This window comes from Tenrec ecaudatus, chromosome 3 (assembly GCF_050624435.1).
Source record: "Tenrec ecaudatus isolate mTenEca1 chromosome 3, mTenEca1.hap1, whole genome shotgun sequence".
Classification (NCBI taxonomy): Eukaryota; Metazoa; Chordata; class Mammalia; order Afrosoricida; family Tenrecidae; genus Tenrec; species Tenrec ecaudatus.
The window spans coordinates 208,152,444-208,177,284 of NC_134532.1; the positions used below are offsets into that span (position 1 = coordinate 208,152,444).

General features: G+C 52.3%; 1 protein-coding gene across 1 annotated transcript in view; it reads left to right on the plus strand.

Annotated features, from left to right (window-relative positions):
* The first annotated feature begins 2,293 nt into the window (after window positions 1–2,293).
* Window positions 2,294–24,841, plus strand: part of TAPT1 (transmembrane anterior posterior transformation 1) — a 65,725-nt gene continuing 43,177 nt past the window's right edge. The window contains exons 1-2 of the mRNA XM_075544509.1: window positions 2,294–2,515; window positions 19,068–19,198. Coding sequence (XP_075400624.1) covers window positions 2,329–2,515; window positions 19,068–19,198 — 318 coding nt within the window. The 5' untranslated portion in view covers window positions 2,294–2,328. The remainder of the gene's footprint in view (window positions 2,516–19,067; window positions 19,199–24,841) is intronic.

Consider the following 24,841-nt stretch of genomic DNA (forward strand, 5'->3'; position numbering starts at 1 on the left):
GAGTTTCTTTGCCAGCAGCCACTTTGGGGTTGTGCTGACATACGCCATTATGCTATTTCTTTAACACCTAGACTGAACTACTGTGGCTCATTGTCCTCTAAACCTTGTTTTTCTGATAGCTCAGATGGTCATTTGGTGTCTCTGTAATGGTGAGAGCTGCCAAGCTTTCGAAATTGCCTCTTGTTCCTCTAATGATGGTGACTGGATGTCTAACTGACAAGTTTTCCTGTTTACAGCTGACAGAAAGAAGCGATCTTTTCAGGCTAGTTCCTTTCCCTCAGAGAAGGGGTGGTTCCTCCCTGCTGGGTAAGATATCCTGGCCTCTGGGTTTTTTGCAGCTGAATATCTGGAAGATGTGGGCTATGTATTTGCAAACACTCATTTTTGGATTCTAAATAGGATGTGATGGGCGGAGCTCATTCAAACAAGGTCCCATATACTACCAACTAACTGACAGGTTCACTATTGACATTTAGATAAGGGAAGCGCAGTGTGAACGGAAAAACGTGCTGACTTCACTATGGGCTTGTCTGCAATGGGGCAGTTCCGTCAGAGAAAACACTGCAGATCCGATGAAGTTCCTCAGTTCCCCACATTCCTAACTTCTCTTGGTCTCTAGAAGCCCTGTTCTCTCTGCTGACCATTGGGCACAGCCTTTGGAAAGGGATGGCCATGCCTCGGTCTTGATATGGAAAATGAGATAGCACTATAACCAGCTTCTTAGAAAACAGAATTAGAGATTCCAACCCTGATGGCGAGTGAGTTGGGAGCTGGGTTGCTAACTCTCAAGGTCCGTAGTTCAAAGCCACTAGCCCAGCTCTGGGGAGAAACAAGTTTCTCTTGTTCCCATAAGATTTTCCCACTGCTCGTCTTTTAGGCTTTTGCCACTGCAAATGAGGATGGAGAAAGAGTAAACACGAACCAGCCCTAGAAGCCTAGGTCTTTGCCAATCAGTGAACAATGGCAGGGGGATATCAGAAGAATAAAATTACTGGCCATATACTTAATAGCTTTTGATTTTCCAAAGGGTATGGAAGATTTGACCCGGGGGTCGGTCTGGGCTTAATTCATTGAGGTTCGCTACAGTCCAGTTTGGAAACCCAACCCGTCCAGCGTGGAAGCTTAGCTCAGTCTCACCACAACCTCCAGCCGGGCCCTGGACTCGCAGTCCTCTCTTGCTTTTAACTGGCTCGTGAGTTTGCAGCCGGCTAACTCGCTAGTGAGAATCGAACGCCCAGGGTCTGAGGACAATCAAGCTATGTCCCATCCAGACTTGTTTATAGCGTCTCCCTGGCCCTTGGGGGGGCAGGGGGGGGGAGAGAAGCTTCCAGTCACTTTAGTGTCAGGGGAGGAACTGTTTTGGTTTTTTCCCCCGAGCTAATCAAAAGTGAACCAAGGCAAGGGTGAGTTTCCAAGTGGCCGCCACAGGACAGGCGGGGGTGGATGGAGGTCCCAGCACCTTCGCTTCCCCGACTCCTGCGGCGGGTGGTCTCCAGGCTCGGGGCGCAGACACACGCCAGCTGGAAGGGGCAGGGGCGGCCCGGAGCGAGTGGCCTCCGGGAGCCAGGGCAACACGGTCCCACGGCCCGCGGCCCGCGCCGAGCACCGACCCGAAAGGCGCGTTCCCCGCTGAAGGCCCCCCAGCTCCCCGGGCCGGCCGGGCCCCCACCTGTGGCGACGCCCCCGGCTCAAGCGCCTGGGGGGCCGTCGAAAGCATGGCCCGGGCGGGTGGCCGGCGCCCATAAATATGCAGACGGGATGGAGCCCGCCGGCGGCGGCGGCGGCGGCGGCGCGGGGCCGAGCCAGGCGGGGCCCGGGGACGGGGAGCGGGGCCGCCGCGGCCGCGCGGGCGGTGCCAAGTCCCGGCGGGCGGCGCCGGCGCACTCGGGCCACCGAGCCTCCAAAAGGGGCCCCGGGCGGCCGGCCGGCCACCTGGCAGACGGCGGGCCGCGGGCGCCCACCCGGGTCTCGGCGCCCGAACCTCCGCCTCCGGCCGCCGCACGCCCCCGGCGCCGCCCGCGGTCCCCGGCAGCTCGGCCCGGCCGCATGGAGCCCGGCGCGCCGCCCCGGCCGGCCGAGCCCAGCCGCTACGGCGAGGGCAGGCGGAAGATGGCGGCGGCCGTGGCGGCGGCGGCGGCGGCGGCGAGCTCGCGCGCGCCGCTGACGCCAATGGCGCGCGCCGGCCGGCGGCCCGCGGAAGGCGGCGGCGGCGGCGGCGGCCCGGGCTCCGGCGAGGGGCGGGGCGAGGCGGGGCGGGGGCCGGCCGGAGGCGGGGGCCGGGCGGCGGGCTGGAGGGAGGCGGCGGGGACGGCCTGTGGCGCGCGGAACATGGCGGGCGTCGGCGACGCGGCCGCCCCGGGAGAAGGCGGCGCGGACGGCCCCGAGCGGGGCGGCCGCGGCGAGGCGGAGCAGCCGGGCGGCGGCCACGGGCCCCCGCCGGCGCCTCAGCACACGGAGACGCTGGGCTTCTACGAGAGCGACCGGCGCCGGGAGAAGCGGCGCGGCGGCCGCGCAGGTGAGGCGCCGGGCGGCCGGGCGGCGTAGGCCGCGGCGGGGTCGGGGGCGGCGGGGTGACCCGGGGCGCTGACAGCCCGAGGGCGCGGCCACCCAGGCCCGCGACGCCGGCCGCCAGGTGTGTCCGAGCGGAAGGCTGGCCGCGGCCCCGCGCGCCCCGTCCCGGCGCGCGCCGCTGCTTCGCAAAGGTGTTCGGTTCCCCAAATGTCCCCCAATACAAAGAACACCCCCCCGCCCGCCCGCCCCGCGCACAACGCTGCTGCCCCCGGCGCGCGTCTCCGAGCGCGGCCACCCCCTGCGTGGATTCCGGCCAAGGTGACTTTTTTGGGGGGCGCTTGTGTATTTTGAGCGAACTTGAGTCATAGAAACCTGTTACCCAGCCCTCCAAGGACGGGTTCCCCAGCCGCGGCGGACAGCGTGGGGAGCACGGCCGACCTCACTCGTCTGCCCCGTCTGTCCAGCGCCCCGCAAAAGGTGACCTGTGAACTTTTCCTCCAGCCACACGAGAAACATGCAAACCGACCCACCCAACCCGCTGCAGTCTGAGTCAGGCACATAGGGACCCCCTGCAGGCTTTCCGCTGCAAGTCTTCAGGGGGAGCAGAGGGCCTCAACTTGCTAAACCGAAACTTAAAGTCGCTTACATATGTGTGTGTGTGTGTGTGTGTGTGTGTAAAACAATAGTAAGCGACATAAGAACACTTGTCTTCAGGAGCCCTGTTTGAATGATTGGTATTGGACGTATTATTAGAATATGACAGTTCCCTGTAGGATCTTTGCCCTGTTTTGAAAGTGGTTTATTATCCTTTTACCATTTTTCTTTTTCCGGTAACCGCATTAGCCTTTAAGAGAAAAGGGAAGGCTTTGAGATGTCTTGTCTTACTGACTTCAGGAAGGTCGCGGGGTTTTTAAATCCTTACATCATTCAGGTTTGGAAAGCAGTTGAAGTACAACTCCATTGAACTTCTTCCGACGTGGAAAAAAAAATGCTTCTGGCGTTCAGAATAGAGACTGTAGTAATAGGTAGTTTCTATGGTTTATGCAGATAACTGGATGATGAACAGAAAGCACTCATCAAGTTAATGCCAACTCCTAGTGACCCTGTAGGATAGGGTACAACTCCCCCTGTGGGTTTCTAAGGCGAATTCTCTTTATGAAGGTAGAAAGCAACTGGATAGGCTGTGAGATTGACTGCATGGGTGACCAGGTTTGGCATTCAAAGGAGAGATTATTGAGGGACTATAAGGCTGATCAAGTCAAAAACCTCTGGGATGTGTTCATTCTCAGGACTGGACCCAGGTTAGATGTTGAAGAGGTTTCATATCCTTGAAAGAATTAAGCACAAACTGCCAGGTTAAGTCCTTTCTATCCAACCACTTTCCGTCTCGCGCTCTCTCTCTCTCTGTTTGCTTTAGTTGTCAGTTGAGCACCTGCTTGCCAGCGTATTTACTTTCTCAACTGGCACAGTTTACACGGAGACTGTAACTGTTCACCCAGAAGAAGATAGAGAGGCCGGGTGGCGCACAGCTTGGCTGCCAATCTAAAGGTCTCTCGACTTGAACCCACCAGCTGCTCTGGGGGAGCAAAGCAGGTGCAGTCCGCTTAGGTCAAGGTACTCCTCAGGATCGAAGCCGTTCCGACTCATAGCAACCCGGTAGGACAGAGTAGAGTTGCCCCTGTGGGTTTCTGCGACTGTTGATGAGAGCAAGAAGCCTTACCTGTGTCCGTACCACCAGGCTAGTGGGTAGGAACTGCTGGTGGCTTAGAACTTCAGACCTTGAGCTTAGCAGCCCAGTGTATGGCACCAAGGTTCCTAGATTTACAGCCTTGGCGCCCCAGTGGGGCAGCTCTGCTCTGTCCTAGAGGGTGACTACGAGTCAAAATCGACCCACCGGCTAGAGGTCCAGTGAGATACGGAATCTTTCTCTTGTCTGTCTGTTATTTTTTATTTCAAGAAGCACCCCGAACCCAAACCAATCTCACTGCGGTGGAGTCTATTCTGACCCATGGTGGCCCTGTTTGAGAACAGTCTCCCCCGTGGGCTTCTGAGACTGTTAACTGTTTACTCAGAGTTGGAAAGCCTCAAGTTTCTCCCTAGGAGCAGGTGGTGGTTTTGAACTGCCACCCTAGCTAGTGGTGCATAGCTCCTGCCCCACAGCAGTGGAGAAGGCTGAGCGCCACCAGGGCTCCTCAGAAAGCATTCAGCTATTGCCAGATTGTGCTCGACTTTCTTGAAAGTATTTCTGGAGTTTGGAAAAAGCCAATGTTATAAAAAGCTTTGTGGTGGTGTGTATGGAGCGAGCGAGAGCCTGCCAGCAGCCCGCTGAGGACTGCAGATCTTGGGCCTGTGGAGTGCGTCCTCCCTGCTTCCCTTGAAGGGTCCCATAAGTACCAGGAGCACCGCCTTCTTCTATAAGCGCTACTGCCCAGCATGCTCGCCCACCTGAAAGCAGCAGGGCTTTACCTGGTGTGGGCCCCACTTTAAAATCCGTCTCCGACTGTAGTGGTAGGGCAGGCACGCAATACCCGCCAGGGTCACCTGTTTAACATGTGAGGGGAGGTGCCCGTCCAGCTCCCACTTCAGGCTGAGAGGCCAGGAGTACCCTGTTTGAGATGTCCCTAGCCAGTCTTGTTCCTCACTCTACCCCCTCAAAGCCACTGCTGCTGTCCTCGATGACATATCTGCAGGAGACTGGCCTCTCAGAAAAGAGTCCTGGTGCCACTAACTGAAAGGTCAAATTCTTCCGCCGCCCCTCTGGAGAAAGTTGTAATGGACTGCTTCCGCCAGAGAGATTTTCAGCCTCCATAAGGCTGGCCTGCAGTTCGGCTCTAGGCTTGGTTTTGATTTCTTTGGCTCGATGGCAGTAGGTTTGGTTTTGATTTCTTTGCTCCAGATTCAAATGGTTGAACATCGGGGCTGCTAAGTGCCACTAACCTTAACCCTGACTTCTAGCCGTGCTCCCCGCCCCTGAGCTGCGCTCCTGGCTGGCATCCTCTCAAGAATCCAGAGAGCGGCTTCTCAGGAACTTCCTCACCTGCTGGGCCTCTGAGCACCACAACCTAGCTAGCGTCATGATGGAAAGTACATCCCCCAGACCGGGCACTGTGTTAGTGCCCATTTGTCATGTCCCTGGTGCCACCACCGGCACTCCACCACCGAAGCCCCAGTCTGCCTAGCGTTAGGGCAGCCGCTGTCTTTCCAGTTTGAAAGTTGGAACTTTCCTATGCCGGTGGCTTCACTGTCAGTTGGTTCCAAGGTCCCTTTTACCATTTCCCCTAGGGACTTAAAACAGAACAAAAACAAAAGTCGGTTGAGTCGATTCTGATTCAGGCAACCCCATGGGACAGCATATAACTGTCCCCCTAGGGTTTCCAAGGCTGTCACTCCTTACAGAAGCTAGCTCATCTCTTCCTCCCACTGAGGAGCGATGTATTGAACCACCAGCCTTTCAGTTAGCAGTGGACTGCAAACCACTGTACCACCAGGGCTCCTTCAATGGAACTCAGGGCTCATAAAAGTAAGACGTTTGTCAGCTTGCCTTCCCAGCCTTGGTACCTGCTGTGTGACTCATGGGGCCCTTATCCATCACAAGGAGAAGCGACCAGTCCTGCGTGCTCACAAGCAGACCAGGTGCTGTCCAGGCCCTCCCCTGGGGAGCAGGCCAGCCCAGCCCGAGGTGTGAGAGTCCCACTTCTGCTTTATGCTCCCCCTTCTCCATGCATTTGTTCAGAAAGTATAGAGCATGTATGTGTGTATACAGCCGTGTGTCATATATGCGTAAGCTGTGCTTTCCACTTCTCAGCACTGGGTCCTTCGAGCTGCCGTTTGCTGGTCTAAGAGGGAGCTTCTGCTGTGCATAGAGTTGCCATGGGTCAGAGCACACTAGGTGGCCCCTAACAACAGCAGCCAGGGCCGTTAGAAATGCTGTTCATTCGGTCCTGTCTGTGTCCATGTTCTGTAGTTATGGATGCAGGAGCCCTGGTGGCGCAGTGAGTTGCCTCTTGGGCTGCAAGGCCAGCAGTTTGAAACTCCCGGCCCATAAGGACTTACAGCCTCAGAAACCCACAGGGGCAGAGAGACTCTGTCCCTCTGGGTTATGAGGAGTCACAGTCGACTCTGGCAGTGAGTCTGGGTTTTGTGTATGTACATGTACACGCACACACAAGCGGGTACCCCCCAGAACTAACTGGGAGTCGAAAGACTCATCTTTCTCCTGTGGAGCACCTGGTGGTTTCGAACTGCTGACCTTGCAGTTAGCAGCCCAGTGCGTAACTGCTGCACCACCAGACTGCTGCGTGTGTATATGCAATATGGCAGTAGGCTGTGGCTTCTTTCTGCGCTGCTAGTCCGGTCACCGTCCTGCACCTAAGAACGGCGCCTTTCTCTCTGCTAGTGGCTCCCGTTTCCATCATTGCTCTCGGAATGGTCACTGCATAAGCTGCTGCTGCTTTGTGTGGCCATCGAACTTGAACTTGGGCGTCAGTGGTCCCTAGCACATGCTGCAGATTGATCTGTGTTCTTTGTTTCCCACTCTTAAAAGTTCTCCCAGCTTCTGCCGCCGCCACTGCCATTTTTGACTTAAGCCCAGAGGATGAGCGGGTACAACCCTGTTTCTGTGCTCGCTCCCACTTGGCTCATCAACAGATCTTCCAGCGAGTCACCTTTAGACTGAGAATGAGGTAATCCGTGTTCTTGGCTGGCTTCTGTCACTGAATTGCTTAATCCTCTATATGCTTAGCCTGCCCTCCAAGCCCATTCGGCTCTTTCACAACACCGCCAGCCACTAGTCTGGTCTCTGGGGCGTCTGCACTGGTTCCGGTCCCCGTGGGGCTGACAGTGGAAAGCTTGCCTGTGAAGACGAGCCAGCACCTGTGTCACAGCTGGGCTGGGGACTCTTGGTGAAGCACAAAGCCTGAGCGGAGCTGGTGCTAGTGACTGCCATGGGACCTTTGCTGCTGGTTCCCCACCTCTTGGGCACAGCCCAGTTCATTTTGCTGGCCTTTTCTGCTTTTCTCTGCCCTCCGATCCCTTGATTTATCCGGGCACGAGAGTAAGCAGAGGACAGGAGGAAGGCAGACTCAGGAAAAGCAGGTATTGTCCTGGCTAGCCATTCCCACAACAGATCCGGGGTGAGGCGAAGGCAGGTTCTTAGAAAATCCACATTTTTAGCATCGTTAGTTTTTATCTCACCAGTCTTCACCCCCACCGGCCTCTGCCGTAGAGTGTGAGTGCTATGGGCCCTGTGTTTATCCTGATGGGTAATTAAGGGTCGGCTGCTTCTGAAATGATGTTCTCAGCACAATTAATTTCTCATTTGCAAAGGAAAACAAGGATAATTGTACAGCCAGCCACCCTGATACAGATGCCCTGAAAGTGGCATCTTCTCTTCTAACTGACCGGAGCCTTGCATTCAACTGCTGCACTTAGCTGCTCGCCACAAGGTCAGCAGTTCAGAACCATCAGCTGCACCACTGGAGAACGATGAGGCTTTCTACTCCTGTGTAGAGACACAGCCTTGGAAACCCAAGAGGAAGTTCTACCCTGTCCTATAGGGTCCCTGTGAGTCATCAATTCAATGGCAGTTTGTGTTTTGTTTTTCAGTGCTGGCTTGTCTTATACTTACACCTCAGCAAGCATTGAAGTCATCTGCCTTGACCTTTGACAAGTTCAGTGTCTTGGCTTTTAAAAATGTTCAGCTTCAACTAATTTGTTTCCTAAGAGTCATCCATAGCGGTTCACCGGTGACTCAGTTCGGGGAATCCTTGGAGAGCAGGGGTTGCTGGGAAAGTGGCAGCGCTGCTTTCAGATTAGTGATACTCTGGTTTCAGGTGTGGTCCTTTACTAGGTACCTTGTGACCTTGGACAGAGTGACTGTTTCTGTGAGAAATTTCTGAACACTTCGTCTCGGTTCTTTACCGTCATGTTACTCTGTGCACGTGAGCATGCCCTCCGCAGCATCCACCGTCGCACATCACATCCTCTTTATTGAGACTCAACTTCTGTGACACCACCTTCTTGTGGGCGCCTGCCTGTCTCCAGCCTCTCCTTTCTGGATCCCACCTCCTCAGACTTTCTCCAAGCGGACATTGCTGCTCCTCCCAGTCCTCCTGACGAATACCCCTTTCTTGACAAATCTGGTCCAGTCCCATGGACTTCATGCTTCACACACAAGGCTGCCTGCAGATGGATCTTTGGACTTCTGTGCCTCTTAACTGCACTGTGTCATCTGGCCCCTTGATTTACATCAGTCTGTGGGAAGCAGCATTGGTACTGCCTTGATGACCGGAAAAAAGGGGATCCCTCGTTGGCTTGTGAGATGAGCGTGTCTATATTTCCTTTGAATATTTTAGTGAAACTTCAGTGTTGTGTATTAGTATTAAATTTCCTAAGACTTTGGATATCCGTGAGCCTTTGTAAATAGTACAAAGTAAATAGAACACTTACTGTACTGCACAGTGTTGACATCCTTGAGATGTATTGGCTGCTGCCACCACCACCGCCCTCCTGAGGTTGGATGGTGGTCCTTCACGGGAGGTGGGCCTAAGTGGGCCATACATACCTGGCTGGGTGTCTCGTCCGGCCGAGTGGGGTCTACTACTCTTGCCTTGGCACTCCAGCATACCCGTTCTTGTGTGCGGCAGAGTGGGCACTTTTGACACAGATCAGCGTCTGTGCATGGCAGGCCCTTGAGCCATAGTGGCCCCACACAGTATGCGTGTCCTCTGGCGACACTCCAAACCCTGACCTCACCTTTGTTATCTGCAGCTGAGATCAGACAGTGCCATTTTACTGAAGTGTCACAGACAGCAGACCAGTATTAGTTGTGATTTCCCCTCCAAATGATCAGTGCTATATTAAGAAAGATATATTTAGACATACTATTGAACATATAATTATATTTATAACCACCCCTATTTTTTAATGAAGAACAGATGTAAGGTTTTCTTATTGCCGAATAAGCTCTCTCAGAAGATACGGAGGGAAAGCGGCAGCAAGGTCTGCAGTCCTTTACTGCAATATAGTCTCCGAGCCGCCAACCAGTTCTGTGGTAGGAGATGAATACTGACCAGAAACCATCGTCGGCATCTGATGGTTGTCAGTGTCAGCGCGGACAGATGTGTGGCGTTACGGAAGAAGCGAGTGAGTGCTTTTCTGGGGAGGAACAGAATGCCACCGGAGTAAGGCGAACGCACAAGTGCAGGTCGCTCTGCGGTTTCTGAGTCAGAAACCGAGGCTTGTGCCATCACATCTGAGGCTTACAGCTATCCTGTGGGGTCAAGTACAACTGCCCACCGTGTGTCCTTGGCGGCAGCCATCATATGAGCAGATTCCCCGGGTGATCCTCCTCTGAAAGGCCCGGCGGGTTCCAGCCCTTGGTGCCAGCAGGGCCCCTGAAGAATGGCAGCTTTTGGAAGCTATTCCTCAGCAGCCGTGCCCAGAGATCACAGGACGAGTCAGCCCCGATGGCTCTGCAGAATGCCTGAGAAGAGCGGTTCTGAAACGTGAACAGCAGAAGCAAACAAAGCATGGAGCACAAGTACACTTGGGAAGCAAGACTGACCAGCACACAGCCAACTGTGCATGGGCATGGAGGGAGGGTTGGTCTGCCAGCCGAGCAGCAGGCGGGGTTTGGAGACAGACCACCCCTTCCCTCTGTGTAGGAGTCACTAAGGAGGCTCAGCACCTGCTGTGCTGGTCCCTGTCAGGACCAGGTCGTCTTCTCTGTGGGATTTTTAGGCGGATGGATGGTTGTTTGGGATCTGGGTTCTATTCTCAGGCGGCCCCTTATGCCTTTTTGGTGACTTTGGACAGTTTTCTTCACTGCTGTGACCCCACGCTCTTCGGCGGCGGTGGCGGCTTTGCGTGGGTTCCATGTACAGCACAGCGGAACACCACTGGTCCTGCGCCAGCCTCACAAGTGTCCTTCTGTGTGAGCCCATGATTGCAGCCACTGTGTCCGTCCATCTCATCATGGGCCTTCCTCAATTTCGCTGCCAAACTCAGAAAATGAAGCCCTGGTGGCATAGCGGGTTATGTGTTGGGCTGCTAACTGCAGGGTCAGCAATTTGAAACCACCAACCGATCTGAAGGAGAGCAAGGAGGCTTCCTACTCACATGAAGAGTTACAAGCTTGACGCCCACAGGGGCTCTTCCACCCTGTCCTCTGGGGGACTCAGTGGCGGGCAGCGGAGAGCTCTGGGAATTGTACAGAAAGCCGGCAATTTTGCCAGAAAGTGACTGCTCAGGTGCACAAGAGGGTGGGCAGGTAGAGCTGCAGAAATACTCAACAGAGGAAGCTTGGCTCCTCTGTAAGCATTGCTCTCCTGTATTTTTTGAAACCATTCTTTAGACCAGGGTCCTCAAACATTTTAAACAGGGGGCCAGTTCACTGTCCCTCAGACCATTGGTGGGCCAGACTATAGTTTTTTTTTAAAAAAAACTATGAGCAAATTCTTATGCACACTGCACATATCTTATTTTGAAGTTAAAAAAGCAGGGCAACTGGTAGGAAGTGACCAAGGGCAAGGTAACAGAGGAATTACTGAAACCGGAATGAAGGCTGAACATGGTAGTGGGACAGGAGGAAAGCGAAGGGAAATAGAGGAAAGGAGTAGGAGGCAAAGTGCATACAGAGAAGCCTAAATACAGACATGTACATATGTAAATATATTTATGATTATGGGGGCAATAGACCTATGTGCATATATTTATAGGTTCAGTAGTAGAGTAGCAGATGGACATTGGGCCTCCTCATGCATACTCCCCCAATACAATAGCACCTCGCCCAGCTAAACGGTCATTGCATGATACCCACCTTCCCGACATGATCACTGATGACAGACGTGTGTGTGTAAGCAAACGTGAAGAAAGCTGATGGTGACCGGCTATCAAAAAGATAGCATCTGGAGTCTTAAAGGTTTGAAGGCAAACAAGCAGCCATCTAGCTCAGAAACAACAAAGCCCACAGAGAAGAAGCACACAGCCTAAGCGAATACAAGGTGTTGAATGGACCAGGTAGCAGACATCAAGGAACAAAAACAATCTTTGTGTGATCACCTTCCTCACATAAATGCTGAAGACGAATGTGTGCATAAGCAAGTATGGTTAAGAAGGCTGATGGTGCCCGGCTACTGAGAGATATAGCGTCTGGGGACTTAAAGGCTTGAAAGCAAACAAGCGACCATCTAGTCCAGAAGCAACAAAGCCCACACGGAAGCAGCACATCAACATGGGTGATCGTGAAGGGCAGAGAAGACCAGGTCTCCAACAACAAAGGTGGGGGAGTGGTGGGGGAATCACATCACCGTGAATGAGGGGGAGTGCGTGATGGGGACCCAATGCCCATCTGTAGACAGCTGGACATCCCTTGCAGAGGGGTAGTGGGGAGGAGATGGGTCACTCAGGGTTCAGTGTAGCAACAATGAAACTCAAAACCTTCCTCTAGTTCTTGAACGCTTCCTCCCCTCCCAATTATCGTGACCCCAATTCTACCTTGCAGACCTGGTTATACCAGAGGATGTATAGCGGTGCAGTGGGGATCTGGAGGCACAGGGAATCTAGGACGGATGAACCCCTCAACACCAGCGGTGGGAGTGGCGACCGGGAGGGAATGGGGTGTAGAAAGGGAGAACCGATCTGGAGATCTCTGTGTAACCTCCTTTCTGGGAGATGGGCAATGGGAAGGTGGGTGAGGGGAGACGCCGGGCAGTGTAAGATAAGATAAAATAATTGTAATCTATTAAGGGGGGAGCGGGGAGGGGGAGAAGGGAGGGAAAAAAAGGAAACCGAGCTGATTCCAGGAACCCAAGTGGAAAGCGAATTTTGAGAATGATGTGTGCAACGAATGTATAAGGGTGCTTTGCTCAATTGATGTATGTATGGATTGTGATAAGAGTTGTATGAGCCCCAATAAAAAGATTTATTTTAAAAAAAAGCAGGGCAAAAACGCCCGGTGGGCCGGATAAATGTCCTCGGCGTGCGGCATGTGACCCGCAAGCTGTAGTTTGGGGACCCCTGCCTTAGACCAATGGCTTGGCCTCAGTGGTGAATGAAGCATTGCACTGCCTTCAGCCAAAACCTAGGACCACGTGGGCCTCAGCCAGAAAGCTCAGGGCCTGGTGAGGGAGCCACATAGCTACTGTGATGTTGTTGTTGTGGAGTGCCATCAAGTCACTTCCCGCTCACAGCGACAACCGTGTGTACAACAGAACGAAGCACAGCCCGATCCTGTGGCGTCCTCACAGTTCTTATGCTTCAGCCGGTGTGTCAGTCCATGTTGTCGGGCTTTCCTCCTTTTCACTGTCCGTCCCCTGTACCAAGCGGATGCTTGTCCAGGAGCTGGGCTCTTGCCTGATGCCATGTCCAAAGTACATGAGACAAAGTCTCGCCATCCCTGCTTCTCAGGAGCATTCTTCTGGCAGCCCCTTGCACTTTGAATAGTTTTCACCAGCATCGTAATTGAAAGGCATTGCTACTTCTCAGTCTTCCTTATTTAGTGTCCAGCTTTTACATGCATATGAGATGTTTGAAAGTATCATGGTTGGGTCAGGTAAACTTAGTCCTCAGAATCACCTCATTGCTTCTGAGCACTTTAAAGAGGGCTTGTGCGGGAGTGTGACCCAGTGCAGGACAATGAGTGAGCCCTGGGTCTCCAGGAGCACAGAGGGTGACGGAGGGAAGTAGGGAAGCAGGGCATACGGCCCCATGTTCCTGAAGGAACACACTGGCTGCTTTGGCAAGACTTTGGAGGCATGGAAACGCAGAATGCACAGGTGGTAGGGAGGGACGAAGCACTGACTTCAGTGGTAGACTGCTCGCCTTTGCTCCTAGCTCTTCCACTTACTCCCTGTGTAGCCTTGGAGGGCTGCCTTGATGTCCTTGTCTGCAAAATGAACTCGTAGTAGAAGCAGTAGAAGCCGCCTTAGAGCGTTGAGATCTGTACCTCAAAATGTCTTCTGCTTTTCACATATGGTGTGTTTAAATGCTCACTTTAAAATTCCCTGCTGTGGAATCTAAATCGGTGTTTATAACTCAAATCCTTTCACTTTGGAGACGGAGCACTACAGAGATGCCATTTGTGTTTAGAATATACTTAGAACATCTCTGTGCTTAGGAGCCCTGGTAGCCTAATGCACTGTGCTCTTAACCACAAGGTCAACTGTTGGGACCCACCAGCTGCTCCGTGAGAGAAAGATGAGGCTTTCTAGTCCTGCAAAGCTTTACAAGCCACAGGTACTCAGATAGGTAAGGTGGTAAGATAAATGGCTCAGTGAACCTCACCTTCCTAGTTCTCGGGTCTCTTGCTTGCTGATGGTTGGACCAGGGTGCAGCTGCCTTAACCAGTTTCATGCTTCAGGTTGCAAGGCTCACTTCCTGCAAGACATCTCTGAGGAGAAGCCGCATGGACCTACTCTGATGCAACCCTGGTGCTGGAGCAGCTGTGTGGAGACCCCTGCCAGCGCTGAGTTGCTTACACTTTAACTGATTTGGCTTTCCTCCTGCAGTCGGCATCATTGCATGTGTTATGTGAGATGGAGGAGGACTTTAGATTGGTGTTGGATATATGGGCTAATGTTGGACTTAAGGCCTTGGACAGCACTGGGTTGAGATGCTTTCTTAATACACACTTACCCTTTATATAAAACTCTCTCTTGTACATATGAGTTTCTGTGGATTTGTTTCCCTAGTTTACCCAGACTAACATAGGGGCACTTCTGTTTTACCCTATGAGTTAGAATTAACTCATGGCAGTGAGTTTGAGTTTGAGGGAGTTTGGGTGTGTGTGTGTGTGTTTATATTGTGTAAGAACTTGCTTATTGAAAGTGACCTAATTTAGATTATGTAGATTTGTCATTATTTTCAACAATATGTGTTCTTTTTTTAGAGAGTAGCAGGAATGTTCATCTTGTATAATTCTGATAAATCTACCCCCTCTGCATTCTCTGTATAAAACTGATTGGGTTTAATTTCCAAGTATCACTGAGATGGACAGACAGACAAGGTGTAGAGAGGGAAGGTCACTGCTGGGCTTTGCAAACAGTAGCTTCTGTCCATGTGCAGAGGCTTCAGCGGGCTTCAGAAAAGCTGTGTTTGAGGCTGGGCCTCTCCTCTTGGGTAGCCATGCATCCAGTGGCGCCGTGTTGGCAGCCCAAGCACCGCTAGAGCCTCGGGCTGCTGCCCAACCAGGATTGGTAAATCTCACCAAACTCGGGATTCCAGCACTCAGCACGGGGCCAGGCTGTGTGTATCCTTAGATTCTTCCAGATTCTCCCGTGGCATGTGACAGTCCTTTGTGGGAGGTGGGTGAGTTCGTGAGCAGGGCTTAGAGGCTGCTTGGAGTCTCTGAGATGTGTACACTGACCAGGGTCCCAGGGCCTCCTCCTTGTGTCTAACCCTGAGCGCTTAGGGATTGCCACAGACCCCTCGAGGTACAAATTGAGTCCCTTGTAGTCACCAGGAAGACCCCTTGATAGAGGCTTCTTAGTCCACACTGGGAGAGCTGTCTAAGCCTTCTTATCTCTGTTGTCCTTTAAATTGACTCCTGCTGAGCAGCCACCCATGTCTGTTTTCCTGTAACAGATGGCACAATATAGGGCTGCCCGTGCTGCCCTTCCTGTGTACAGCCACATGCCCCTTCTTTGTACAAGCACATGCCCCTTCCTTAAAGCCTGGAGCCTGCCCTGACCCAGGCTCACTTCTCTTGGGGGGCTTCGAGGCTCAGATACCTTTCTTGGTACACCACATGTAAATTCAAGGAGCCGTGGTGGTGCTGTGGGTTAAGTGTTGGCTTGCTAACTGCAAGGTCGGCAGTTCAAACTTATAAGCTCTTCGTGGAAGAAAGGTGGGTCTGTCTGCTCTCGTCACAGTGGACTGTTATGGATACTAGAGTGGGAAGTTCTGCTCTGTCCTGCGGAGTCGCTGGGAGTGACAGTCTCTGAGGCAGCAGGCCTACTAAGGTACACCGAAGTTTCTGTGGATCCCGCCAGCTCTTATATGGGGGTGAGGCTCTGCCAGTAAGCCTCTTCCCCTTCCATTCCCTGAGGGGTCCTGAGATCATGGCTCCCTGATGCTCCTGCAAGGGAGGGGCAGACGTTGGCCCAGGTGTGGGGTGGTGCCAGGTTTGGATATGGAGGTGGTAGATGTATGGTAGGCTGTGTGGGTGCAGGAGCCCAGGATCTATGGGCCCATGGCTCAGACCTGGGACTTCAGGGTTGGGATTTGGTTTAAGCCTTGGGGATGGCTGGGGCAGTCCAAAATGTGTACAGGGAGCAAAGGCACAGGAGACCAAGGGTGCCTGGGAGAGTGGCCAGGGTGTTCCTGTAAGGCGCCCTGGGTCAGGATGCGGTGGGAGCTTGGGAAAGGTCAGGTGCGGATGGGGAGAGATGCGTAAAGTCACCAGAGAGATGGGACAGAATTGTGTCCCCAAAGGGGAGGTACATTCCAGGATTGGAGGGTGGAGGGTGAGGGACCATCTGGCAGGTGCTCTTAATTCCAGGCTTCCCAGGGTCAATGTGAACTGCTCAGGGGACCACCTCTGCTTTCTGAGGCCCAGTTGCTGCTCAGTTTGTGTCCAGAAAGAATGAGCTGTATGGGCTTCAGCTGATGAAGACTGCCTTCCCTGCTGGAAACCACCTGGCCAGAGTCTGGCTCTGACCGCCACCTGTTCTTGACAACCCTTGGTGCCTCCGTTCTGCAGACTTCTGCCTCTGCTCCTGCTCCTCCAGCACTGGGTCAGCCTCTGCTGCCAGCCATCCGGGAGAGTCTTAGAAGTCCAGGCCAAGGTGGTATGCTGCGAGTTTCTGTGATCTAGACACCCACACACTGGTGTGTACGTTGACCTCACAGGACGGCGCCAGCTGTGCAAGTGCCGAGAGGTGGAGGCACAGTGGGCAGTGGGGCCTGCCTCCCCTCATCGCTCATCTCCCAGATGCCTGTGGACGTCTCTCAGGCTGCAAACAGAAGGGAATTCGGGGATTTAAATAAATGTGCTTTCGCTTTGTGTAAGATAGTTAGGGGCCCGGTAGCCCTTTTGGACTCATGGCAACCCTGTGTACACAGGACCAAGCCCCGCCTGCCGCTGCACCGTCCTCACAGTTCTGTTCGTCTGCTCGAGCCCATCGCTGCAGCCATGGTGTCAGCTCGTCACCTCAAGAGCCGTCCTCTCTTTGCACTGCCCCTCTCCTTTCCCAAGCAGGATGTCCTCTTCCAGGGACTGACCTCTCCCGACAGTGTGTCCACAGTAAGAACGACATCCTCATTCCTGCGGAACGCTCTGGCTGTTCTTCTTTGAGATAGATGTGGTTCTTCCGGCAGTCCAGTGGTACTTTCAGTATCGTGCACCAACCCCATTAGTCAAATGCATCCGTCTCTGCAGCCTTCCTGTTTCTTTGACCAGCTTTCACATGCACGTGGGGCGACCTTTGAAAACACCATCACTGGGTCTGGTACTACTTAGTTCTCAAAGTGACATCCTCATTCCTTAGCCCTTTAAGGACGCCTTGTGCAACAGGCTGGCCCTGTGCAGTTAGTTCACCATTGATTTCCTGGCTGCTGCTTGCATGAACTTTGATGGGGATTCGAGCAAAATGAAATCCTTGAGCACTTCATTCCGTCTTTTCTCACGCCATCATGATGTTGTTGGTTGGTCCATTTTTGTAAAATATATGGCTTGCTAAACATAAGTAGCTGGGATTCTTGGTGGCATAGTGGTCAAAGAACTCGTCTGTTAACTGACTGGTTGCTGGTTCTAGCCCACCAGCCACTCAAAAGGACAGACATGACATTCTGTCTCTGTAAAGTTTTACAGCCTCAGAAATCCTGAGGCAGTTTGACTCTGCCCCTTAGGGGTCACTCTGAGTCAGGATCAACTCCACAGTGCTAGGTTTGGATTCCATTTGAAAATACAAGCAAGAAGCGCTAGTGGTGCAGTGTTGAAGTGTGCAGCTGCTCCGAGGGGGACAGGTATGTCAGCTGCTTCTGTAAAGGGCACAGTGCAGCTCTGCTCCACCCTGTTTGCTGTGAGTTGGAATTGAGTCCATGGGCACTGGTACTGATTTTGTTTTTGTTTGCTGGAAAATAAAAGCAAGGAGAAGGCAAGAAATAGTAAATTGTTCTAGGGTGGAAGGAAGTAAGCAACTTGCAAGGCAGTCTCTGCTTTGTCTTTCTAAGAGAGTCTTAAGGGTATCTTTGACAATATGCTGCTGACTCCTTATATGAAGGTGTGCCCTCAGGATGGCTCAGACTCGTAGCAACCCTGTACACAATAGAAGTAACTCTGCCCTGCCCTGCGCCATCATCATGACATGACGGAGCCTGTTGTTGTCCAGTCGTCTCCTGGAAGGTCTTCTGCTCTGTGCTGACCCTCCAGTTTACCAAGCGTGATGGCCTCCTCTAGGGAAAACCATAGGAAAAGTCGCAGAAGATGTAGACTTCCGATCCCGGATCTTAACTAGATGCCAACAGCCATCAACTCAAGCCCTATTTGTAGAGCCTCATGCATCCCAGCATAGACCAGCACCCCAGGTGGTCTGCATGGCTGCGGTCTTTTGGAAGCAGAATGCCAGGCCTTTCTTCCAAGGTGTCTCAATGGATTTGAACCAGTAACCTTTTGGCTAGTGGTGAGGTGCCACCTAGGGACTCCACTAGTGAGATACTAGTGAGACACATGTACAAATGAAGCCAGACTGCCCTCTTTGCCATCCTTTGGAGCACCCATGGAAAGCACATTTGTGGGAAGGTACCAGGAGACCAGTAAAGAGCCAAGAAGATCCTTGGAAACCCCTGGTATCTTGAGTCAGGTCAGGAAGTTAGGGCCCTGCTTCAGCAGCCTTAGCGCCTCATCTCCAGCTTGCCCAGCATGGAGAAGTGGGCGCGTTCATCCTCCTGGGCCCGTGCTTTTCTTCTGTGTGGAGGGATACCTGAGATGCTGTGGGAGGTGTAGCAGCCCGAGATGCCGTAGATGCATGTGCTTAGATGGGACAGAGGAAATAGGCAAATGGAACGGACGAGCCAGGGAAAATAAGGGCTTGCGCATCTAGCTGAGGTTCTGCTTCCTTAGCAGTAGTGATTGCCGTCACGTAGGGAAGCCTTCACAGAGACAGATGGCATTGCGAGACCTGCATCAACATCCCTGAGCCTGGACCGAGGAGGAGAAGGTGCACTGGCTGCTCTTGGGCTACAGCGCTGCCCGTTAGGTGGCTCAGCTCCCTTTGGACTCAGCACATGTGGAATATTCTTTCTGCCTTCTTGATATCTGCTCTTTCCCCTTCTCTGCATTTCCATCTGCCTGTCTCGCCTGCCAGACCCAAGCCTGGGCCCTGGGAGAAAGCCCTATTCCTGACCACACCCCTCTGCGTACCCCAGGGCATTTTCTGAGTTCTCACCACCGAGAGCCTCTTTTCAGCTGTCGCACGGCAACGAGGGCCTGTAGCTCAGTCACAGACAGCCTGGTCTGGTTCTCTTATTTTATGCGTGCATCACCTGTGGCCCAGTAGCGTGTGAGTTTCCTGATAAATACTGTTCTTTTTGTTTTGTGTCATTTTCTTTTTCTGTAGAACTTTCATTGTTGAGGTTCCTCAGTGCTGAACTAACAAGAGGGTACTTCCTTGAACATAATGAGGCCAAGTACACAGAACGAAGAGAAAGAGTGTACACTTGTATGCGAATACCAAGAGAATTGGAAAAGGTACACTTTTTTTTTCATTCTCAGACTTCTCTTGAAAGGTATGTCAACATGTTAATGATGCAACAAAAGAAGGGCCCTGTGTAAAAAGTTCGAACTAAGGTTTCTTTAAGACTGGAAATAATGTAGTCATAAATAAATAACTGCTGGTGAGTAAGCCCTGGTGGCAGCAGCAAGCACCTGGCTGCGAACCAGCAGGTTGGTGATTGAAGCCCAGCACAGGAGGAGAAAGAGGAGCGGACAAAGCAGGGGAGCCCTTTGGGGCAGTTCTGCTCTGTCCTGTGGGGTCCCTGTGAGTCGGAGTCTAGTTGGCGGCCATGATTTATGGAGTCGGGATTCCCGTGTCGGAAGAAAACCCCTGCCGTGGAGCCCTCCTGACTGCTGGCGAGCTTGCACAGGGTCCCCTGCGGTAAGTCTTTCCCGGAGCAGAACCCGCACCTCTCTCGCAGAGTGGCTGGTGGTGTCAGACTGCTGCTGGGCTGGCGGTTTGCAGCCCTGTGATAGGAGAGGGCCTTTCTGAAAGCTTGCCTTATGGTGCGAGCAGGATCCTGGGACCTGCCATCCCTGTGGGAGATGCCGCCGAGTCAGTTCTGACACACGGCAGTTTGACTCCTGCGGGGAACTGCCTGTTTCCCTCTGCGCCTGTCCAGCCATGCAGGAGGGGCTCCGGCCTAGAGCAGCCTCATCCGTCCTCTGCTCTCGCCTCACCCGTTTTATTCACCAAACACATGTGCACTTGTTTGCTTTCCCCCCTTCTGCGAGAAAAACTAGTTCATCTCAGCTCACACATACACCATCTTTTCTTTTTTTAAGAGTTCCATTTCTTATCCCACATATTTAACACCCTAAAGGATCATCTCTTCAAAGAACAGGAGTCTCGGTGTTGAGCCTTCCTCAGCGGTCACTGGTGTCTGAGCCTCGAGAGACCCCCGGGCGGGGCATCTTGCTCTCCTGTGCATTGCTAGAGCAGAGCTGGTGAGTCTGAGCCTGTCCCAGACTTCCCGAGAGGAGGAAAGATTGGGAAGATAATCCAGCTCCCGCTGCACTGGAGCCTGGGACTGTGTTCCTCTTCGTGCTGACTTCACTCCTGCCCTGGAGCCGTTGGTTTAGAGCAGCTGTTCTCAGTCTGTGGGTTGTGACCCCTTTCATGGGGTCAAATGACCCTTTCACAGGGGTCGGTCGCCTGATTCATAACCATAGCAAAATGACAGTGATGAAGTAGCAATGAAAATAATTTTATGGTTGGGGGTCACCACCACAGGAACTGTAGTAAAGGGTCCCGGCCTGAGGGAGCTTGAGAAGCACTGGTTTAGGGTGTGGCTGACGCGGAAGGACGGAGCCAGCTGCCCTGGCCAGCCATGTTATGTCGTCAGAGCCCATCAGGGTGAGGGAAGGAAGAGAGCCAGGCCGAGAGGGACAGCTTGGTGTTGGTTCTTAGTGGAGTGTTCCGTGCTGAGGTTTTTGGGGGGCTCTGTGTTTGGGGGAGCCTCAGGGAGGTTAAGAATAAGCACACATTTCAGAGAGAGCAGACAAGCGTGAGCCAAGTGTTACCTTTTACCGAGGTCGTTAAGCAGGCCTAGTTGACCTTACAGGACAGGGTAGAAGTGCCCTGCAGATGCCAAGGCTGCGGATCTCTACAGGAGCAGACAGCCTCATTTTCCTCTGCAGAGCGGCCCGTGGGCTGGGCCAACAACCTGGCTAGCAGCTCAACCGAGCCTCCAGGCTGTGTGAGCCAGAATCCACTGGATAACAGTGAGGGTTTTAGTTTTGTGTGTTTGTTTTTTGGCCACTTTCCAGGGAGGAGCCTGAAAGAGGAAGTAAGGGGGAGGGGAGGAAGTCCAAGGGACCAGTGGCGGTCCCTCTTCAGCAACATCTCTGACCCCAGCCACCACTTCCAACTGCAGCCATTAAGTAGATTCTGACTCATCATAACCCTACAGGACAGAGGAGAACTGCCCCTTTGGGTTTCTGAGACCAAATCTTTACAGTAACAGCCTCATCTTGTTCCTGTGGAGCAACTGATGAGTTTGAACCATTGACCTGTGGGAGCAGCTTAGTGAGTAACTCCCTACACTACCAGGCTCCTTCTGTAACCCCAGCAGCGGATGCAGTTTAACAGTTTCTGGAGTTTGTCAGGAGGAGGTCGGATGCGCTTAGGTTTGGGGAACAGAAAACCTAAACCATTTGTTGTTGTTTTTGAGACTTTCAACTTGCTTTTCGCTGCGTACTTTCTGCTTTCTGATCCGAAGCAGTGGGGTGGGTGGTGAGGACACTACGGAGGTCAGCGTCTTAGTCAGGGCAGTCTTTCCCCACCCGGTCTGAGCAGTGTTACTCCCCCCCTTGCCCTCTGTGAGGGATGTGTTCACAGCCTACACAGGGAAGCTTTTACAACGCAGCCTGGGGTCAACTTCAAAACAGGGAGGCGGCTATCCGGCCCCTCCCACCCCCTCGTGGCAGAAACAGGAACTCTGATGCAGTCATGCATGGGTCTCTTTTCTTACCATGTGCAGGTTGCGATCAGAATTCTTAAAGAAAAGAATAGGAAAAATCGGACTGTACATTGCCTGTATTGAGGATAAATATTATCTCATAGACCTGTGGTTTCATTGATATGTCTGTGAAAAGTTGAATTCATGGGCATCCGTGCTTAAGCCTTCGACTGTGAGGTGCAAGGCCAGTGGCTGGGGTCCCCAGAGGCTGTTGGGCCGAGCGGGCTGGCCTTGAGAGCCACAGGAAGCTGTTCTCTGTACACATGGAGCACCACAAGCTGGAATCGACCCCACCATGCACACATCTGGATTGATTTTCGAGTTCTGTGCATCACCTGTGAAGGAGACTTTGGGCCTTAGACCTGTTTAGGAAAATTTGATCTAGTCTCTCAGAACATTACTTTGAGCAACTTTATCCTTAACATGTGGGAAAAAGAGTTGTATGTTTTGTTTTTTTCCTGAGCTCTGGAGATGAATTGAAAAGTAAGTGAAAGCTGAGAATGATTGGGGCAGGGAATGTATGGATGTGCTTTTTACAATTGATGTATGTATATGTGTGGATTGTGATAAGAGTTGTATGAGTCCCTAATAAAATGTAAAAAAAGAAAAGAGGAGAAAAGAATGATTAGGGCAAAGACTGTACAGATGTGCTTTATACAATTGATGTATGTATATGTATGAACTGTGGTAAGAGTTGTATGAGCCCCTAATAAATTGTTTAAAAAAAAGAAAAAGAAAAGTAAGTGAAAGCAGGGTTAGGTTCAGCTGAAATCAGCGCCTACGAGATAGATGGGTACATATGTCTCACTGACTGCGGAGGCACCCGACTACGAGGGCTGTAACGTGTGGAAGACAGTGGGAAGAGGGGGAATCCAGAACACCTCCTTGTGCTTGTGCATGCACAGACCTAGAGGCAGGCAGACGTTCAAGCAGAACAAGGGAATGCAGCGCCATTTACACTCAGGTTGCACGTGTGACACGGTTGTGTCCTGTCACCATACCTCTGCAGCGTGCGCGTTGAGCAAATAATCCCAGGAGCTGGGCTATGTGAAGAGGAAGGTGGGGTCGGATTAGAGGAAGGCTCATTAATCACCCCTGCTTGCTTGCAGAACTGAAGAGGACTTAAAGGGTCATTGAAAATGAGGAAGCTCCTTGAGGAGATGGATTGACACCGTGGTGGCCACAGTAGGCGCCACCATAGCAGTTGTGAGGCCTGCGCAGGACCCGCCTCAGAGCTTGCTCTTGCTGTGCACAGCCTCGCTGTAAATCCAGTCTGACGGACTGCATCTGGCAACGACTGGTTCCAATTTAATGCCAGCCACTAATCTCTCCCTGACAGTGTCCGTGCGGTGTGGTGGTTCTGGGCCTTTCACTTAAGGCTGTTACATGGCTTGAGAGCCCATCTAGATATTCAGGCCAGTCTTAATTATTTTTTATTTGTTCCCATTTTCTATTCTACTATATAGTATCTTACTCTCGCTTTCTCCCCCCTCAACTTTTGGTAATTGCTGTGATTTTTTTTTTTGCCTACCATTCTTAGAAAAAGAAACTTGAACGGGAAAAAACACTTTACTTCTGTAGGGATGTGAATACAATGAAACCTGTAATTGATATTGGTCCGTGAAAGGCCAACCCAGTCACTCTCAGTAAGCCTGTTTCCTGATGTTAAATGATCCTAGAATTTCCGTGTCAGCCTGTCAGGAGTTAAGCACCTATACATGACATTTAATAGAGCTGAACTGCTTTGATATTAAAGTGCTACTTCCAGATGTGGGCAGTTCTTTTCACACTTAAACTTCTAGCACTGAGGTAAGGATGTGAAGTAATCTGCATGGGTTCATGTCCCAGATCTGCCAGTAGCTACATAGGTGTCCGGTGTGGCCTGTCAGCTTTTGTTTTTTGACTTCCACACAGCTGAGCAGTGTGATCAACATGCCGGCAGCACTTTCTCCGGCACATATCCAAGTGTGTGAGGGCTTGGCCTCCAAGGCCAGACAGCCCAGTCCGAGAGGCCTGGGACCTTCAGGACCCTTCTCTGCCTCAGGACCCTTCTCTGCCTCAGTCGCCTCCTCTGTAGAGTGTGTGTGTAATGTGTTCATTACGTGGTAACACTAACTCAGGTGGATTGGCACAGTGGCAGCACCGGTGGGCTCAAACATAACAATTGGGGGTGGGCACGCAGGACCAGGTGGTGTTTTGTTGTTGTAGACAGGGTTACTGTGAGCCTGCAACAGCTCAACAGCACTTAGCAACAACAACGACCTAGCTCCGCACTTCTGCCCACTGACAGACTGCCTGACTGTAGAACGCCTGGGAGGGAAGTAGCCTGGCCAGTGAGCTCTTGACCCAGCAGCATTCCAGTGGCTGTCCCCTAGCAGTAGGAGCAGCTGCCTGGTGGTGTGTCTGCAGGAGGTGATAGGGAAGACTGGTTTCCAGGGTTCTCCAAGGTCCCAGCTGCTGGGACTCACGTTATACTTCTTTTTTTAAATCATTTTATTGGAGGCTCGTACAACTCATCACAATCCATCCATTGTGTTAAGCACATTTGTACATTTGTTGTCTTCATCATTCTCAAAACACTTGCTTTCTACTTGATCCCTTGGTATCAGCTCCTCATTCCTTCCTCCCCATCCCCCCATGAACCCTTGATAATTTATAAATTATCATTTTGTCATGTCTTACACTGTCCAACGTCGCCCTTCACCCACTTTTCCGTTGTCTGTCCCCCAGGGAGGGAGTTATATGTAGATCCTTGTAATCGGTTCCTCCTTTCTACCCCACCTTCCCTCCACCCTCCCGGTATCGCAAATCTCACCACTGGTCTGAGGGGTTCATCTGCCCTGGATTCCCTGTGTTTCCAGTTCCTATCTGTACCAGTGTACATCCTCTGGTCTAGCCGTATTTGTTAGGTAGAATTGGGGTCATGATAGTGGTGGGGAGAAAGCATTTAAGATCTAGAGGAAAGTTGTATGTTTCATCATTGCTACACTGCACACTAACTGGCTCATCTCCTCCCTGTGACTCTTCTGTAAGGGGATGTCCAGTTGCCTACAGATGGGCTTTAGGTTTCCACTCTGTACTCCCCCTCATTCACAATGATAATGACTTTTTTGTTCTGGGTCTTTAATGCCTGATAAGTGATCCTTTCCGCACCTAG